The sequence below is a fragment of the Trachurus trachurus genome (assembly GCF_905171665.1).
Source record: "Trachurus trachurus genome assembly, chromosome: 4".
NCBI classification, from domain to species: domain Eukaryota; kingdom Metazoa; phylum Chordata; class Actinopteri; order Carangiformes; family Carangidae; genus Trachurus; species Trachurus trachurus.
Genome location: NC_139898.1, coordinates 23968636 through 23986800, shown reverse-complemented (window position 1 = coordinate 23986800; position 18165 = coordinate 23968636). Strand labels below are relative to the sequence as shown.

At 41.8% G+C, this 18165-nt stretch overlaps 1 protein-coding gene across 1 annotated transcript; it reads left to right on the top strand.

The window, feature by feature from the left end:
- Positions 1-511: 511 nt before the first annotated feature.
- Positions 512-14872, top strand: rexo1 (REX1, RNA exonuclease 1 homolog). Its single transcript, XM_083969724.1, has 16 exons — positions 512-819; positions 1931-3855; positions 3963-4064; positions 6550-6781; positions 6869-7017; positions 7601-7738; positions 7969-8092; positions 8633-8758; positions 8870-9010; positions 10119-10232; positions 10331-10404; positions 10785-10895; positions 11070-11185; positions 11331-11469; positions 12935-13055; positions 13807-14872. Exons 1-16 carry the CDS (start codon positions 639-641, stop codon positions 13893-13895), a joined length of 3882 nt encoding a protein of 1293 aa, XP_083825850.1. The 5' UTR covers positions 512-638; the 3' UTR covers positions 13896-14872.
- The last annotated feature ends 3293 nt before the right edge of the window (positions 14873-18165 follow it).

Here is an 18165-nt window from a genome sequence, read left to right as displayed (position 1 = left end):
ACCAATAAACATGAACATTCATCCCCAGAAACAGGTGTATTGATTACTGGTAACGTCCACGTTTAGTCATGAGCAGTTACTTTAACCGAGTGCTGCCGTTAAAATGGTTATTCCGCTAACTTTATACATGTTTAAAGCACACATACCACGGTGACTGAATTACTTCCGGATTGTTGACGTCGTTGACGTTGACGTCGCTCAGTGACGTCGGGAACGAAACGAGAGGACGCTCTGTCTACAAAACAAAAAAGCTATTATGTAGGCCTACTGTGTTTAATGTCTCTTGCGTCTATTTATTTTTGCTTTATCATTTTTTTTTCATATAATTATTTTTTTGTTTAGCTATTTATTTCTATATTAACTTTTGCATTGTTTACAGGTTTCTTTGGTTCATAGAGAGACGAAAGGACGAGACACGTGGAACATCTCGCGAGATTTCACAACATCCTCCCTCAGCCCTCCCCCTCCCTTTTTTTTTTTTTTTTTTTTTTTTACCAATCCAACATGGCACCGTAGGGACGTTGTTATTGTTCCGTCGCCCGCTCCAAAAGCCTTTTTGCAGTACGAAGAAAACTACGCAGAGAAAAAAAACCCGACCAGCTGTGTTCATGCGGGCATGAGAGCAACATCTGGAGATAATGTTAAGATCCACCGGCTTCTTCCGAGGGATTGACTGCCCGTTTTACGCGGAGTACAGCGAGGGCAAAGGAAGCAGAAATGGGTGTAACAGACCGTACTGTCACTTCAGGCACAGCCAGCAGAGACGGCCGTCCTACGGAGCTCCAGCACCGGCAGACCTTAAAAAGCAAAGAGAGAGAGGTGCTTGGCGTTATTATTATCTACACATACATCAAAACAAACCCAGAGTTTACACGTTAAGACTGAAACCTAAACCTCCCAGCCCCCCTCCTCCCCATGGGGAGTGGGTGCTAAAGACGTGTGTGTGTGTGTAGTCAGTCAGGACCTCGGTGTTAAATTAAAACTGTGGAAACGGGCAAACGAAACCACAACCACGAGAAGTGATTGTTAACGCGAGCTGCGTTTGCATAGTGCAGATAAACTGCAAAGGATGCGTCTTATCACTTTACCCCTCCTATGAGATCTGTAAAATGAGTTATCGGTATAGGAAGTGCATGATAAACTCTTGTTTCACTTGTCACTTAGGGAAATACAAAGTGCTTACCGCCATGTAAAGAAATACACCATAGTGTAAACACTATGGATATTTACTGTATACAAAAGGTGTAATTATTCAAAATATAAGGTACCGGATACTGTAAGCACCAAACTCTTAGTTTACAGTTTTAGTACAGTCTAAAAAAACAACAACATTGCAGCCTCCATGGATGTATGATTTATTACAGCTGTAATAGATTGTATTACTTTTAATTTGATCTACTTAATAAACTGTGAAAATATGTAGTATAGTTTCTCTACAAAACCCGGTCCTTGGATCACATAGGTGTCTTTTATTTGATGGTTGTGGTTGTCTACATGCTTTATAGAGAGTGTTTATGTTGTTATATTGGTAATTTAATTTAATTAAACTAGCTTTGTCCTGAATGTTTAATAATGTTTAATGCAGCCACATCAGTTAATGAAGCTAATTTGCCTCAGAGATAGCTGGGGTTATTTTTGAGATAATGTCCTGAAAAAGAAGGGGTTAACAAATTCAGGCTTTCTGTCAATATTGCGTACACACGTTATATACCATTTCTCTTTTTTCCCCCAACCTTTGCAGTTCACAGTGAATTTAACGATGGACATATAAAATGATTTGGTGCATCAGCTCAATCATACCCTCTACCTAATTGCCTTAATGAGCTTAGTTTTGGGGCCGATTGGATCAGCGCATGTCTAATTGACAGTTCTAATGTCAAGAAGCGTTTAGATCCGTTTTATTAACACCATGTACCCTGTATCTCTGCAGAACAAGGCTACGATCCCTTCAACCCAGAAGTCGTGAGGCCGCAGGAGCAGCAGAATGGAAAGGCGGACGGGTCGGGAGACCTCACGGGCGCTCTGGAGCTGGTCAACAAAGCCATCGAGGAGGTCCGCAGCGAGGTGGAGAGGGAGAAGAGGAAGCTCTCTCGCATTGGGGACGAACCATACGAACCCAGCGAGAAGAGCAGCAGCAGCAGCAGCAGCAGCAACAGCAGCAGGGTATCATCGCCACCCGTTGCTGTTAAAAGTAAAACAGCAGCTTCTTCACACATGGCGTACGATCCGGGGAGTTATCAGATGTCATCGGGAGGTTATAATCCCACGCCTGGTTGCAGCAAGTACACCTTGGATTCAGACAACCAGGGGAACAACAGTAACTCCATGGAATACGTTCCTACATCGGTTAAAAAGCCTCCACCTCGGACAAAAGCTCACCAACTCCCCTCTCCCCCTCCCAGCCCAAAGTATTCAAGCAGTACAATCTCCTCAAAGTGTAAATACACTGTGGACAATTCAAAACCTTCAACAGACATGGAGTACGACCCTCTCTCCAACTACTCTGCAGGAATCGCCGCGAAAAGAAAGAGGGCCGAGGGTGCACAAGCCGCTAAGACGGACAGTAGAAAGACACACAAACTGCCCGCGTCTGATTTGTCAGACGAGGAGTATGTTGTAGCTGTGAAAAAGCCACAGGAGCAGAGTGTGGACACAAAAAAGTACACTTTCTCTGACTCAGACGAGGAGAGCTCTGGCACAGAGTATCGACCCACCTCTCTGAGCAATCTCCAGCAGAGAAAAGGCAACACTGGATCAGCTGGTGAAACTTTTGCGAAGGAGAAAAAAGAGAGAACTGAGAGAGTACAAAACGCACTGACACAGAGGAATAAGGAAGACTTGGCACGGGACTCGGATGTGCAGGATGGTATCAAACGAAAGGACAATGTAGAGAAAAAGAAGGTGCCTAGTCGAACTGGTCTCGAGAAAAGTGGCAAATCTGAGAAAGTGCATAAACTTGAAAAAGACGTGCATAAAACGTCGAGTAGTAAGAGCAGTAGCAGCAGTAGTAAAAACAAAGGTTCAACCAAGAACTCAAATCAGGACTCTGCCAAAAAGGAGAACAAGAGTCTTGGGAAGAGAGAGGATAGAAAAAACACAGAAAAGAATAAGACGAGTGATAAAGTTCAGAGGGAGGGAAGAGACGAAAAGAGAAGTGAGGATAAGATCAAAGCTGTGGAGAAAGTGAAAACAGACTCGAGCAAACGGGATAAAAATACAGAGAATGGTGCCAGCAAGAAACTCAAAACATTAGACAAGGAAAAGGATTACAGCAAGTATAAGGACCCCCAACATAAAAATGGAAAGATTGATAGCAGTAAAAGAGTAAAGGATGTGAAGGATGTGAAGAAAATCAGTAAGAGCAGCTCTCACAGTGGGAGCAGCAGCAGTCAGAGTAAAGGCAGCTCTGCAAACAGCAATAAGTCGAAACAAACCGTCAGCTCGTCAAACGGGAAGCGGCTTGAGGACAAACGTCAGAGTCTGAGCCTGAGCCACGCTGACCTGTTTGGAGACGAGAGTCCGGATGAGGTGGAGCCGATAGAGGTGGACGACGACGACGACAGCGAAGACGAAGAGGACGTTCTGGTGAGAAAATCGGCCGATGCTTTAAAAAGGGGACGTCTGAACAAGAGGAAAGCATCAGAGCTGACTCCGTCTTCCTCCGATGACGAGGGTGACTGCGGCGTGCGGGGCGGCCGCGGTGCAGTTAAGGATGAAGTCGTGGACGTGGATATCGACCTCTCCGCTTTCCAGGATGAACTGGACTTTGACTCGGACCCCATGGAGGAGTGTTTGCGGATCTTCAATGAATCCAAGGATGTGAAGAGGGAAGACAAGGGAAGGCAAACTAAACAGGTACTGATGTTTTCTTTCATGTGGCACTGCTGCTTCGCCCGTGGCCGTCTCATCCATTCACCACATACTTCTCGAATCTGAATAAACATGCTGTTGTGCTTTCTCAGCCCTCCAGGGATTCGGACGAGGAGGGAAGCACAGAGAGCACTTTAACCACTCTCTTCCCGGGTCAAAAGAAGAGAGTCTCTCATTTTGTTGCCAAAGGAAATGTAAGTTTGTCACCTTGACTTTATTGTCTTTCCCCCCTCCTCACACACACACACACACACACACACACACACACACACACACACACACACACACACACACACACACACACACACACACACACACACACACACACACACACACACACACACACAATGCTGTCACAAGGGCTGGTGTGAGCACACTGTATCTCTACCAGTGTAATAAAACTTTACCACAGGATGCAGAAGTTCAGAACATCCTTTTATACATACATTTAAAGGGATAGTTCAACAGTTTGGCCAATTTGCCTATTGCCACAATCCCTACAGTCATAGCAGTAGGTTTATTACCTTTAATTATCGGTGCATGTTGTTTTGAGATCCGCAGGGCAGAGAGGTGAGCTGCTCAGCGAACACAGTGGAGGTGAACAGTACTGGTCCCCTGTCCCTCAAAACTCATAAAATATACAATCCAACAACTCCAAAACGCTCTTGTGAACAAGTTGGGACCTGCACATTCACCACATTATGAAATAATCATGTATTATTATGTAACATTACGACACACAAAGCAAATACTCTGAACTACTTGAGCTTTTGAAATCACTCTGCCCCCCACAACGCATTTGGCTCGAAAACAACTCTGTCTCGTAATGTTACATGATTATGATTATGATAATGATACATAGTGTGGTGAATGTGCAGGTCACAACTTGTCCTCAAGAGCATTTTGGAGTTGTTGGATTGTGTATTTAATGAGTTTTGAGGGACAGGGGACCCGTACCGTTCACCTCAATTATGTTCGCTGAGAAGCTCACGTCTCTGCCCCGCGGATCTCAAAACAACATGTACCAATAATTGAAGGTAACGAACCTACTCCTATGACTATAGGGATTATGGCAATAGGCAATTTTGCCAAAATGTTGAACTATCCCTTTAAGAGGAGCTTAAATTCTGTTACCATGTAAAGGAGTAGATTTACAAAAAAAAGGTGCGACAGTTGCACACAGCACTTTGGGTGAGAAGCAGTTTGGTTTCACAACCCTGGTGTAAATCAGTCCTCAGCTGTTACAGAGAAAGAAAGAAAGAAAGAAAGAAAGAAAGAAAGAAAGAAAGAAAGAAAGAATCTTGTGCTTATGTAGTTGGTATTACAACACACAAGGAAGTGTGTGATGGAAAATATATTGGCAGAGCTGTGCTGGTGGTGGGGTTTTCCACTTCTGACAGATAAACAGATATCTGTGGCAGTGAGCTAATCGGTCCGTTTAAGTCCTGTTGGTGTGGTCAGACTTTATCTAACTGCCCAGTACATTGTTGGGTTTTTCTGTCCACATGAAGTTGAAGTAAAATCAAGTTTAAACTGTTTAAGGTGATCGGCAAAGTATTTTTCAACAATCTATAATTGAAATTAGACACGTGTTACTGTTTGCTTAAGTATATTTTTCAGCTTTCATGCCTTTAATTGATAGGATATCTGTAGGGAGACAGGAAATGGGGAGACAGAGAGCGAGGGGCCACCAGTGGAATCAAACCGGAGCTGCTGCGGCAACAACTATAGCAGGGGTGTCAAACTCTTTTTAGTTCAGGGGCCACATACAGAGCAGTTTGATCTCAAGTGGGCCAGACCAGTAAAACAATAACATTTTAACCTATAAATATTGAGAACTCTAACTTTGTCCCTTTGTTTGTTGTACAAGAACATTATTAAGATATGTACATTTAATGGACTATCCTTTTACAAAACATTATGAACAAGCTGAAATTTCTTGAGAAAAATACATGTAATATCAACAATATTTTGCCTATTCTGTCTTTCACACTTCACACAAATTCATCCTGTGGGCCGGATTGGACCCTCTGGTGGGTAAATCCTCTGCGTATGTGGCGCCTACTCTACCCACTGAGCTAAACGACGCCTATACACGTGTTTTTACTTATATTTTTACCTGCCAAATAAACTAAAATGAAACTCAGTTCATCACCAGTATTAGTTTTCATTCATCAGCTTGCTTCAAATCAACATTTGCTGTGACGACGACTCTCTGTGGCGGCCGCACCATCTGTTGCAGGACTCGTTGTTCTTCTTGTCCCCAGTGACAAGAGGAACAACGAGTGTGTGCTTGTGTGTGTGATTGGGGTTGTTATCATGCTTCATAAAGTATTTGGGACTGATCAGCTGCTTCCCTCGTGGTTTAGATAAGAATCTATACATATTTAATAGCTACAACTTTTGAACAGTACTCTATAAGTTGTTATACAGATAGTTGTGTTCCCTGATTTGCATTAGTAGGCTTCCAGTCAGAGATGCCACAGGGAGTGAGTTTAGTCAATGTTTAATTAATAAAATTATGAAAAGGCACTTAACATGAGAAATTTGTAGGTGTTCCCATTTTAGGTGTTACCGTCCTTCATTGTTCTGACTAATGACCTCACCTGTTCTTGTACTTTCCATTTTACAAGCACAGTGGTGGCTTGTACGTGAAACTCGTTTTTCTTTTTTTTTCAGACCGAAGCATCTTCCAAGTCTGCGGTGCGGCCGTACAAACGGCCCTCAGCCCAGGAGGTCTGTTACCAGCGTATGCAGATGGCGCAGGAGCAAGCCGCTCAGCTTTCTGCTTCGGTCAAAGCTGCTTCGGTCAAAGCTGCTTCGGTCTCTCACAGCTCCAGCGCTGGCTTCTCCAGAGACAGGAAGAGGATAGCGCACCGTCCCAACCCACCGATGGCCTCCCCCAAATCAAGTACGAGCACCTCCGCCGCTCTGTGTCCCTGCAGGATCCATCTTTGTCCGGAGTTACATCTAATATATAAGTTTGTGTGTAATTTAGGTTCTGGAGATGTTAAACCTGCGGTCGGTCGAGTGTTATCCCCCAGCCAGACTCATCAGACCGTCAAGCCCCAAACCACAGCCGGTATTTTGTCCAAGACCACGTCCACTGCAACGGGGAAGAGGGTGGCACACACACCTACCATGAAGGTATGGACGGTCTCCATAGCCCGTTATTGGCAGTTGGTGCGGTTTTCTTCCTGCTCTTTTTGTGATCTTGGAAAAAAAAAATACACATGGGTCTTTGAAAGTTATGACTGTCTCTATGTTATTATCTGTGTAGCAGCCTGCTAGTTCTCATCGTAAAAATTCTCATTGTTGTTACAGTTGTTAACCTTGAGCCGTGTTGTAAACTACGCGGTGTTGGGTTCTTGCATTAAGGAATTTGGCCAAGAAAGTCCTTGAATTTGTTGTATGGGAATGTGTGGAAACCCTGCTCTTAGGTCGCTTCAAAGCTGCTGCATATTGTTTGTTTCATCTATGGTTGTGATTTAGGCAAGGCAAGGCAAGACATCTGTATTTATATAGTGCATTCATACCAAGGCAACTCAAGGTGCTTTACATAAAGACAAACCATTTATAAAGAACAGCATAAAACAGCATAAAACAGCATGAAAACAAACATTATTTTAAAAATTAAAAGAGCAAAGAAGAATAAAAGAAAATAGATAAAGTTTAAAGTTCTTAAAATACTGTGAATACTTACTGTGAATGTGTTTTAAAACTCTTTCAGAGTACTTCGATGAGGCGCCCTGTCATCCCCACTGAGTTTGGGGCCAAAGTTCCCACCAACATCCGCCAGCGCTACCTCAACACTTTCATAGATGAATGCGTCAAATTCTGCCGATCACAGGAAGCTGCCTTCCAGATGGTATGAATAACACCCACGTTTGTGTCAAATGTGCCCTATACTGTGACCTGACCTTGTTTATCAGTCATATGTTGTGTTTTTCTTTTTTCTTCTTTTTCTAATTGCTTATAACTGTGTATAGTTTTGAAACTGTTAAAGGGAAGAAATTCAGGCTTTTTGGCTTCTGAATAGTTTCTCAGTAGAGCAAGCTCAAGTTTAGACAGTGACAGAAGTGTCAACTCTCGTTTCAGGGTCTGGACGAGGAGAGGCTGGTGTACGAGCGCAGTAGCAGTAAGAACATCTACCTCAACGTAGCTGTCAACACGCTGAAGAAGCTGCGCAGCAAGAGCAGCTCCAGTCCATCGCCTGTCACCAGTAAGTCAGCGCAGTGCAGCACAACACAACACATAGTAAACATACTCACTGTCAGTCAGTAATTACACACAGTGTTTTTGTTTACATACACAAAGAAAAACCTACACAAAAAAATGAAGGATTGCATGATGCAATGATTGCATCAATCTACAGTAGTTTATTATGATACACATCAGAGGTCTTCAATCTTTGGTTGATTAGACATTTTGTTCATATTTTTTCATTTCCACATTTATGTTTGAAGTAAAAACATCAATCAGAATATCTGAATAATCTGAATAGCTCAGTATTGAATGCAAAAATATTTTCAACATTTTTACATGGCACTAGGTCCAGTTCAATGTAATACACAATTTTAGACAATATATGTACCGGTAGTAGGGGATCCCTGCTCCATCTCTCCATCACTGTGGGTTTCCTTGGCCTGAAAAACATTGAACATCAGGTTTTGTCATAATATGTTTTTATGTAATCATGGAAATTAGTTTTATATGTGTGTGTGTGTGTGTGTGTGTGTGTGTGTGTGTTTGTTGCTTACAGAGGACCCAGGTGCAGCTTCCAACAAGAGGGCCCAGTCCCATGAGGAGGTTCTCGGGGGTCGGCTGGCTGCCACCACCAGTTTCACTATCAACAGGATGGGTAAACAGCAGGAGGAGAAACTCATTGGTGAGGAACAAATACAATTTAATCCAGTATTTATGTCTCTCATGTTGCTTTTCTGTGCACATTTGATGAAGACGATTTGTGCTGTACTATTTTTTTTCCGTCTACCCGCAGGAGCCACACTGTACAGGAAGCTGAGGACATACCTGATGACGGAGGAGCAGCTCCAGGAGCACGGATACCCAAGAACAAACCCAGAAGCCCCTGGCAAGGCAGTCATTTTCAACCTCCCAGAGAAGAAGGTCATCGCAGACCGTGAGTATCAACGTGTCCCCACAGCTCTCTGGCCACTGACACCAACTCATTTTAAAATGATCAACAGCTGCCTCAGCTGACAGCCTCTGTTATGTTGCTAAAATGCTGAAGTTGGTTGGCCCTCTTTGTCTCTAAGGCATGATAGACACTGGGTCTTACTCATTTTAAAAGCCCTCACTGGTCTTTTACCTTCTTACATTAACTCATATCTTTTAACGCAAGCTCATATCAAACGCGCTTAAAGGACTGGATTACACTGCAGGTTCCAGGAGTTTTTACTGAGCTTGGAAAATCCAGTTCTTCATTCTGTGCACCTGCAACTTGTATCACTATGCAGAACGATCTTAAACTTACCTCCTTTTTTATCATTAGGGCAATTAAAATCCCTAATTTTATCTTATTTTACCACTTCCTGCTCCTGTTTTAATTGAGTCGTCTTCCTGATTGTCAATTTATTCTTAATGTGATTTCTGTTATTTGTGTTGATTGTGTATTTTGAAAGTAATAATGATACGTTTATTTGAAAACAGGGACAATGCACATTACAGACACATTTTTGAGTTGGGGGGGGGGGGGTCTCAGCGTCTCAGCTGGGGTCAGTAAAATGTTTTACACACATATAGGCCAGTGTGTAATGGCCTATATGTCCATTACACACTGAATGGGATGTTAAATCCCATGTCTTTATTTATTCAGTTTATTTTAATAGTAATAATTATGACTAACATTCAGTGAAGACCTAAAATTCAGTATCTCCAAAATTGAAATATTGCAATGGTTTTTATTTTTTTAAGCATTTTTAATATAGAAATGTTGGCCTTCTGAAAACTATGTCCATCTACTGTATATGCACTCAATACTTGGTTGGGGTTGAACTACTGGAAATTGACTTTTCTGTGATATTGTTAATGGTGAGCCAAGAGGCTATTTTTCATCTGTAGTCCCCAGACGGATGTTAAAAAGTCACCCTAAAAACAGAATATGAATATGATTAAAATTACAAGTACCTCTTTGTCTCGGCTATATTGTAAATGAGGTTGCTACCTCAATATATTTCCGAGTCTAAATAAAGGTTATAAATAAATATATGTTTTGTTTTTCTTCCCAGCCTTCTCCAAGATTTGCTGTAGATGTGGAGCAGAGTATAAGATCAACGTCAATGGCAACTGTGTGCGGAAAGAGGAGTGCAGTTTTCACTGGGGACGATTACGCAGACATAAAGGTAAACCTGTTTACATTCACCACCATCAGTATTACATCACCGATCGCCGTCCTCAACTCTAATTGGTCTGTTTCTGATCCCTCTCCCTCTCCGTCAAGTTGCTGGAGGCTGGGAGACCAACTACAACTGCTGTGCTGCTGCTGTCGGCGCTCCAGGATGTCAAGTTTCAAAGGTATCATCAAAACACAGCGGCACAGAATAAAATGGAAACGTATCTTTGGGTTGTGTCACGCTGTGGGTTGTTCTGACTTCATGAAACCTGAACAGCGTGTCTCTGCTTAGCAACTACATGTTTTTCTTTTCACTGGGATGGATTCATGCCGTGTGTGTCACTATCAGATTTGCAGTTCTTGACTTTGACTTTGCACTGAAGACAACCTCCCATTTAACCACTAGGTGTCAGTCTCCTTCCTTTATTCAGCATCTTCCAGTGGAAAGTGCAAAATCGCTTCCAGAACAATTTCTTATTTACAAATAATGTCATAATGTTTTTTTTCTTTTAACTTTTGAGGATCATCCTCTGATTTCAAACATTTCATCTTCCTCCCACAGCAACATGTTCAGGATGGACGTAAAGAGTGTGTAGACGGCTACGTGTCGACGTTCAGTAAACCTTTACCACCAAACGGCAATGGTGGGGTGTTTGCTCTGGACTGTGAGATGGTGAGTCGTAACCCTCTGAAAAACTCTTAATGTAAATGCAAAAGTGGCCATAAAACCATCTATTCCACCTGATGAAGTTATGATTATTAGTCATTTTCTATACACCGCTGTGCCTTGCTCACTGCAGTTTTCACTCTATTGTGTATTTTTTGTTCTTTTTTTCCCTGGAAACAGTGTTACACAAGACAGGGCTTGGAGCTGACGAGGGTGACGGTCATTGACTCTGAGCTGAAAGTCATCTATGACACGTTTGTCAAACCTGAGAGCAAACTGGTCGACTACAACACACGGTCAGTTTTTGATATCAAAACAAAAACAAAAAAACTGTTCGTCGTTTCCCTGCCGTTTATTTATTGCAGGCGAGGAGGAGGCGTAGTCTTTGAAGGAATCACAGTGATGTAAAGATGTAAAATATATCTCATGTGTGGTTCACAGGTTTTCGGGTGTGACGGAGGAGGACTTGGAGAACACCACCATCACGCTGAGAGATGTCCAGGCCGTGCTGCTCAGTATGTTCAGCGCTGAATCCATTCTCATAGGACACAGTCTGGAGAGCGACCTCCTCGCCCTGAAGGTACCAGGCCTTTACACTCATTCCCAACAAAAAACTAATGATACTCATTACTGGCAGACTGCTAAAATGTCTCAATGCCAGGATGTTGCCTTTCCTGGATAAGTCTAAATAAGTAATAATAGTGTATAACACAGAACTAGGCATTTACTTTTCGTATGGTAAAATATCTGTGTAGGGGGGGGGGTTTAATCAATTTACACAAATATTGAGCCCAAAAAACATTTATTAGAGGACCTAATTATTTAAAATACAATATCACAGCAGCAGATATCACAAACCTACCTCACTGGTAAACATGATAGTGCTTCATTTAGTTAAAGCAGATATCAGTGGAATGTTTTTGTTAATATAAGTCCTAAATAGTCCTATTTTCCGTCAGCAATCACTTACATGAAGTATTTCAGCCTAAACACGAGTCTCTCCGTCACTCTGCTCTGCTGTAACCCGAGGAGAAAATTTTCCTTGTGGGATACAAGTGTTATCCAATGAGGAGAGAGAACGGCATGAAGGGCTGTGTGTGCAGCCAAGGGATGCGCGTGAATGTGGTGACGTAGCACGAGGACCAATTGATGCCTGACAAGGGCGGGGGCTGCTAACTCATGGTGCGTTCAAAGAAACTCGTACTTTGTGTTTTTCCTTCCTGTGAAGTCATACCAGTTCGATCTGGTACGAGTTCACGGGTCGGAAGTTACGAGTGGCCGTTATAGGGAACTTTCACAGACAACAGGATGGTAAAAACACGAGCTACGGGTTACCTGGAACGCTACCAAGTCGTAGTTGTGACTTGAAGCTGTAACTTACGGTTTCAAAAGCCTGCCTTGAACGCAGCATTAGCCGAAACGGCCGTGAAGCTGATATCTGCTTTAACTGACAATAATTTGACACCTTTTTTCTACTTTTGAAAGCCACTGGAATACATGGTATAATATGGGACGTATTTAATGTGAACCCTTTCTGTATGTATGTGTATGTAACTATAAAATATTAGCGTATTTATGACACATATTTAGAATTGTAAGAGCTCAGAATAGTGTTTGTTTTTGTGTTTTGTGTATGTGTATGTGTATGTAGGTTGTATGTTTACTGGAAGGTGCAGCTGGCATCCTCTGATTCACAGGTCGCTGCTGTTTGTCTAGATGAATTTTGCCCCGGTGAAAGTCTGCAGGCTGCAGCGTGTAGATGACGTGGGTTCAGCTGAAATACAGTGTGTGGGGTTGTGTGGTTTTATTTTCAGTAAAAACTGAAACTCGGTACATATGAAGACGTCTGCACAGGTGCTGCGGCGTTTCTCTCGTTGAGCACGTCAATGTCTTTTTTCTGGAAGTTAACCACAGCAGCGCGAAATCTAACCGTCGTACACCGTGTTACTCTGTTTTAATGAGGACGTGTGTGTTCGTTGGCCTCCTGTCTGAGACACTGAGGAACACGAGCTGAAATAAAAGAAACTCCGCTCTCTCATTTCCAGCTAATCCACAGTTCAGTCGTAGACACAGCCATTGTGTTCCCTCACCGCCTTGGCTTGCCCTACAAACGTGCCTTGAGGAATCTGATGGCCGACCATCTCAAACGCATCATCCAGGACAACGGTAAGAAAATCACACAGAACTACCACCTGGCTTTTGTGTTGAAGCGCTGTGGACTTTTTGGACCATTTTTCCAATTTTTCATTTGTTCATATTGTGCACTATTGTGTTACTAAAAGTCTTTTAATCAAATTAAAGGGACAGTTCAACATTTTGGCAAATTCGCTCATTGCCTTAATCCCTATAGTCATCGGGGTAGGTTCATTACTTTTAATTATCGGTGCATGTTTGTTTTGAGATCCGCGGAGCAGAGACGCGAGCTGCTCAGCGAACACAATGGAGGTGAACAGTACAGGTCCCCTGTCCCTCAAAACTCATAAAATACACAATCCAACAACTCCAAAATGCTCATGTGGACAAGTTGTGACCTGCACATTCACCACGCCATAATATAATGATGTAACATTACAAAACAGAGTTGTTTTCGAGGAAAATGCAGCCGACTAGACAAGGCTGCTTGGCGGAGTGATTTCAAAAGTGCAAGTAGTTCCCAGTATTTGCTTCGTGTGTTGTTTGTGACATCATTATACATTATTATTTCATAGCATGGTGAATGTGCAGGTCACAACTTCTCCACGGGAGTGTTTTGGAGTTGTTGGACTGTGTATTATTAAAGGTAATGAACCTGTCCCGATGACTATAGGGATTATGACAATGGACGGATTTGCCAAAATGTTGAACTATCCCTTTAAAGCTTTGACAATATTCAGGTTAAAAAAAAAGCTCCCATGGTAACCTGTTCATGTGTTTCCAGTTGAGGGCCACGACTCGAGTGAAGATGCGAGTGCCTGCATGGAGCTGATGATGTGGAAGATAAAGGAGGATGCAAAGGTCAAAAGATGACCACCGACCCCGCTGCTCCACTTTGCTCAGCAACACTTCTTGCGTTTATCTTGGTCGCACAGAGGCAGAAGATCTGGGAAGGCCTACACCTGCTCTCACAGCATTTTAGGTCACAGTCCTGGGGAGGAATGGTTGAACACAATAGGAGGAGCCTGAGAGGAGCTCCATGTTGTCATCGCCTCCTGCGTCTGAGAAGAGGACAGAAAAGCAATAGGAGCCAAAATTAACAGTGTTTTCATTTGCTTGTATTTCAGTTATAAATAATGTTAGTTTAAAAGTATATCTGTTATTTGAGCAGCGTCTTTTAAGGCCTCAAACAGTTTATGAGTAAAAAACCTTTCAATAGTAAAACTACTTAAAATGCCAGGGCATTGTCCGCTGAGCGATGATGATAGTTATGATACTGATGCCAGGCTGCATCCGCAGCCTAACTTGCACTATAGAAATGCTCTTGTATAGGGCCCAAGTTTGAGTACCTCATCTGTGTTATAATGCATTCACTTCTAATGATAACACATTACTTGTTCTTAGTTACACTTAAGTGCATTGATTGTCTTAGTCTGTCGAGCATTGCTATGTAAATGCACTTTTCATATTGCACCTCGTCACTGATGCTCTGTTTATACAGCAGTTCTTAGCAAGTTAATTTAGTTGGTTGGCTCTCAAACCTGACTAATCCTATAATACTTGATCTTAAAAAAAATTTAAAAAAAACCTCAGCAGACGTGTAAAGTCTCTGCTACTACCTATCTGCTAAAGTCGACAGAAGATATCACTGTATTTTATAGCTGAGACCTTAAATCCACCGTCGTCTCTGTGTCGTGCACTGCATGAAACAAAAATTACAGGAATCACAGTGGCAGCAGGTAACGACATGTTATTCCTCCATCAAGACAAAATTAGGTTTAGTATTGTGGAATTAGACCTGGGTTATCAATACAGCTGAACCATGTGTTTTATGTTGAAAATGACTGAAAAAATACCGAGTGCTGTAAATATGCAGGTTCCTTTTGTATTTTTGGTTGATTATCCTTTTTCTATTAAAATGTATTAGTTAAAAGAAGATGTTGCTCTGTCTTTACATCCTAACACCATGAGGGTTCATTTACACTTTATTTATTAGCCTACTTTTACATTAAGTAAAATATATTCTTTTTTTTATTACTCTCCTACACTTATACGTCAACTTTCTTTGCTGCTTCCTCATTCTGGTGGTAAATACATGAAATATGATCAAAGTATGAAATATTACACATTAACCCAAACAACATGTTTACACTGTATGAGGCTAGTTCAACTTCTGAGTTTCTCTTCTACCATAGAAATGTGAGTTATCTTAAGTTAAAGGAATAGTTCACCAAAAAATGAAATTGACTACACAAAAACCTTGTAATATTCGTCCTTACTGCTCGTCCGCTGCAATCCCAGTGTCCTGAAGGGATATAGTCCAGACTTTACTTGAAACAACTTAATTTAGGACATTTTTACAGCCTAAACAGTCCTGTATTGCGCTCTAACCTTCACATGCCCCAGGCAAATTCAATACAGGACTGTTTAGGCTGTAAAAATGTTCTAAACTACGTTGTTTTGAGCAAATTCTGGACTATATCCCTTCAGGACACTTGGATTGCAGTGGACGAGCAGTGTGGAGGAATATTACATGTTTTTTATGTAGTTTTATGGACCTTTTTGAGTTGGGCGCTATTGACTCTCATATGAGGATTTCGTTGGACTACAAACCGCCCTCCCGGGTCTCCAGATGCACTTTGAGGAATAAAAAACTACTCCGGAGTATTCATCAGCATGAAGGTGAGTCAATAATGACTGAATTTAATTTTTTGGTGAACTATTCCTTTAAAAGTCGGCTGATGAGCTGTAAAATTGTAAAAAAAAAAAAAAAAACACCTGAGTCAAGTTATTTCAGTAAAGTCTGTTCAGTCAGACTGATGATGGTTTGTTTTGCTTTTACATTTTCTCTCAGTTTGTAGATAAAACCTCCAGCTGCTCCACGGTTGTTGTTTTTCCTCGGCATCCTGAGGACCTCGTCACGGATCTTCTGTAGGTTTGAGCTGCTCAGCGTCCTCTCGTCCTTCTGCTGTCATGTGATCTCCTATAGCCTCTGTCATGTTGAGATCAGGGATCTGTGGGGGTCAGGCCATCTGGTGCACGCGTCCTTGTCCTTGTTCTTGTCTCTGAAGATGGACTCTGGCTGAATGTTTGTGGGACCCATCAGACGCCTCCCTGATTAGCAAAAAAAAAGAAACAGTATGTCTCCTTTAAAACTCTATTGAAAACTAAGGATCTTAGATGTTTTAACTCCCAAAGCAGTGAATACTGGGTCGTATCCTTCTATCACTGCCCATGTTTCTTCAGTTGTTTCATGTTAGTGTGAGCTCTCAGCATCATTGACATTCAATTTAATTCATTATTTCAATTCAGAAGGTTGTAAGTCAGAAAATCTCTATGAATAAAAACAAGACATTTTACAGTTGAGTGAACTTGAAATCAATAAAATTTATATTAATTAGAGAAAAAAATCAATTGATTCCATTGAGATCCTGTATGATGTGTTGAAATGCAGCTGTTAAAATGAGCTCACACTCAAACAACTAACTACAAAATAACAGAAACATGTTGTTTGTCCTCAGTACAAAGACTTTCACCTTCTGCTGGTAACTTGATTTACCTTCAAGTAATATGAGTTTTAGTTGTGGTGGAGTTTGTTTTTTGTTTTTTTTACACTGGTTTGTTTGCTACTTTTACTTCAGTTTAACTAAGATCTGAGCACTTCTTCCACCGCTGCTGCACAAATAGTTTTTGACAGTGTGACAGCTTTCTCTCGGTACAGTGCTGGGCCTCTTGCCTCGTCGTCTATATGTCTGTTTAACAGCAGGTGCAGCGGCCGTAATTCTCCTTTCTTCAGCAGATGTGTAAATTGGAAAAAAATAGGAGAGAAATGCTAAACTGAGAGGCCCATCCTTTCTTCGGTGTGTTTGCCTATTAAGCTCCTCCCGTCACATGTCAGTATGCATTTCCCCAGGCCGGGCCACAGACCCCAGGTATTAAAAGAGCCAGTTAGCAGGGATCAATACCTACACAATGTTCCAGTGACAGGGAGGGGGGCTTCCTAGTGTTTATTGAGTGTTGCAGAGATTTTGAACATGTGGAGCAAAGCAGCTTAGAGAGGTCGTCTTCATTATCAAATTCGATCAGTGCCTCTCTTTCTCTGTCCCCCCGTGATCACCTTTGACGAGTGGGGGTCACGAGGGGGAAGCCGCGGGCCGCCGGGCCTCCGAAACTGACCCCATGCTGGGAGTTGGAGAGCTGCATTATCTCTCTGAGACCTGGAGCAAATAAACACTAACACCTCAATAGACCTGAAACAACTAATCAATTAGTTGTTCAACAGGAAGGAAAGATTAATCTGTAAATATTTTTTATTATTGATGAATACCTCAGCTTCTGTTTCACTGATTCTTTAGAAGAGTTTGTTTGTCATTTAGGGTTTTGATCAGACATCACAACTGCCTAACAATGAATCCAGACTTTAAACCATGCATTATTTGATTAATTAAAAATATTCATTAGATTATCATAGAGTTTAGAACTGCAGCTGCTGGTTATTTCCAATCATCGATTTATCAGCTAGTTGGTGACTGTCGTCTCTGAAATAAAAAAATAGTGAAGTGACAGTGATGCCTTCAGCTGCCTTGTCTTGTTAAACGTTCCAAAGTTTTCTTCTTACTTGAAGTTATAAGAACAAGAATAAGAACAAGAATAAGAATGACTTTATTAATCTCCAAAGGGAAATTCATTTGTCTGTCAGCTCATCTACCATTTGCAGAAGAATTAAATAATGGCATTAAGAGAAAGATTTTTGATCTGTTGCACAACTCCTCAATGAGACAGGATGATTAAAAAAAGAGAGAGAAAAGGACTTTTTCACTTTGTTGTCAGAATAAACTGCAGGAGATGACTGATGATGTATTTAAAGACTCGTAATGAAAGGAGTGATAAAGGGTGAGCAGTGGGAAAAGGAAAAGAAGATGTAAGAACATTCAATAAGTATGTGCCCAAACCTAAAGGTTTTCAACTCGGTGCTCTTGTGCACAATCACTTCATGCCTGCACACTTGTGTATTCAGTGCTCTCACTTTCCTTTATTCAGCGTCTCCCCTGCTTCCTCCTGTGTCACTTAATTCCTCCTCAAGTTTGGCTGAAACTCAAACTCGCTCGGAAGTCGAGGAAAAACTGTTGTTTACACAGTTTTT

Coding starts and splice junctions, on each gene's coding strand:
- rexo1 (XM_083969724.1), top strand. CDS start 639: ATGTTAAGATCCACCGGCTTCTTCCGAGGGATTGACTGCCCGTTTTAC. Junction 7,018..7,600: donor CACACACACCTACCATGAAG/GTATGGACGGTC, acceptor AAACTCTTTCAG/AGTACTTCGATGAGGCGCCC. Junction 10,896..11,069: donor TTGCTCTGGACTGTGAGATG/GTGAGTCGTAAC, acceptor CCCTGGAAACAG/TGTTACACAAGACAGGGCTT.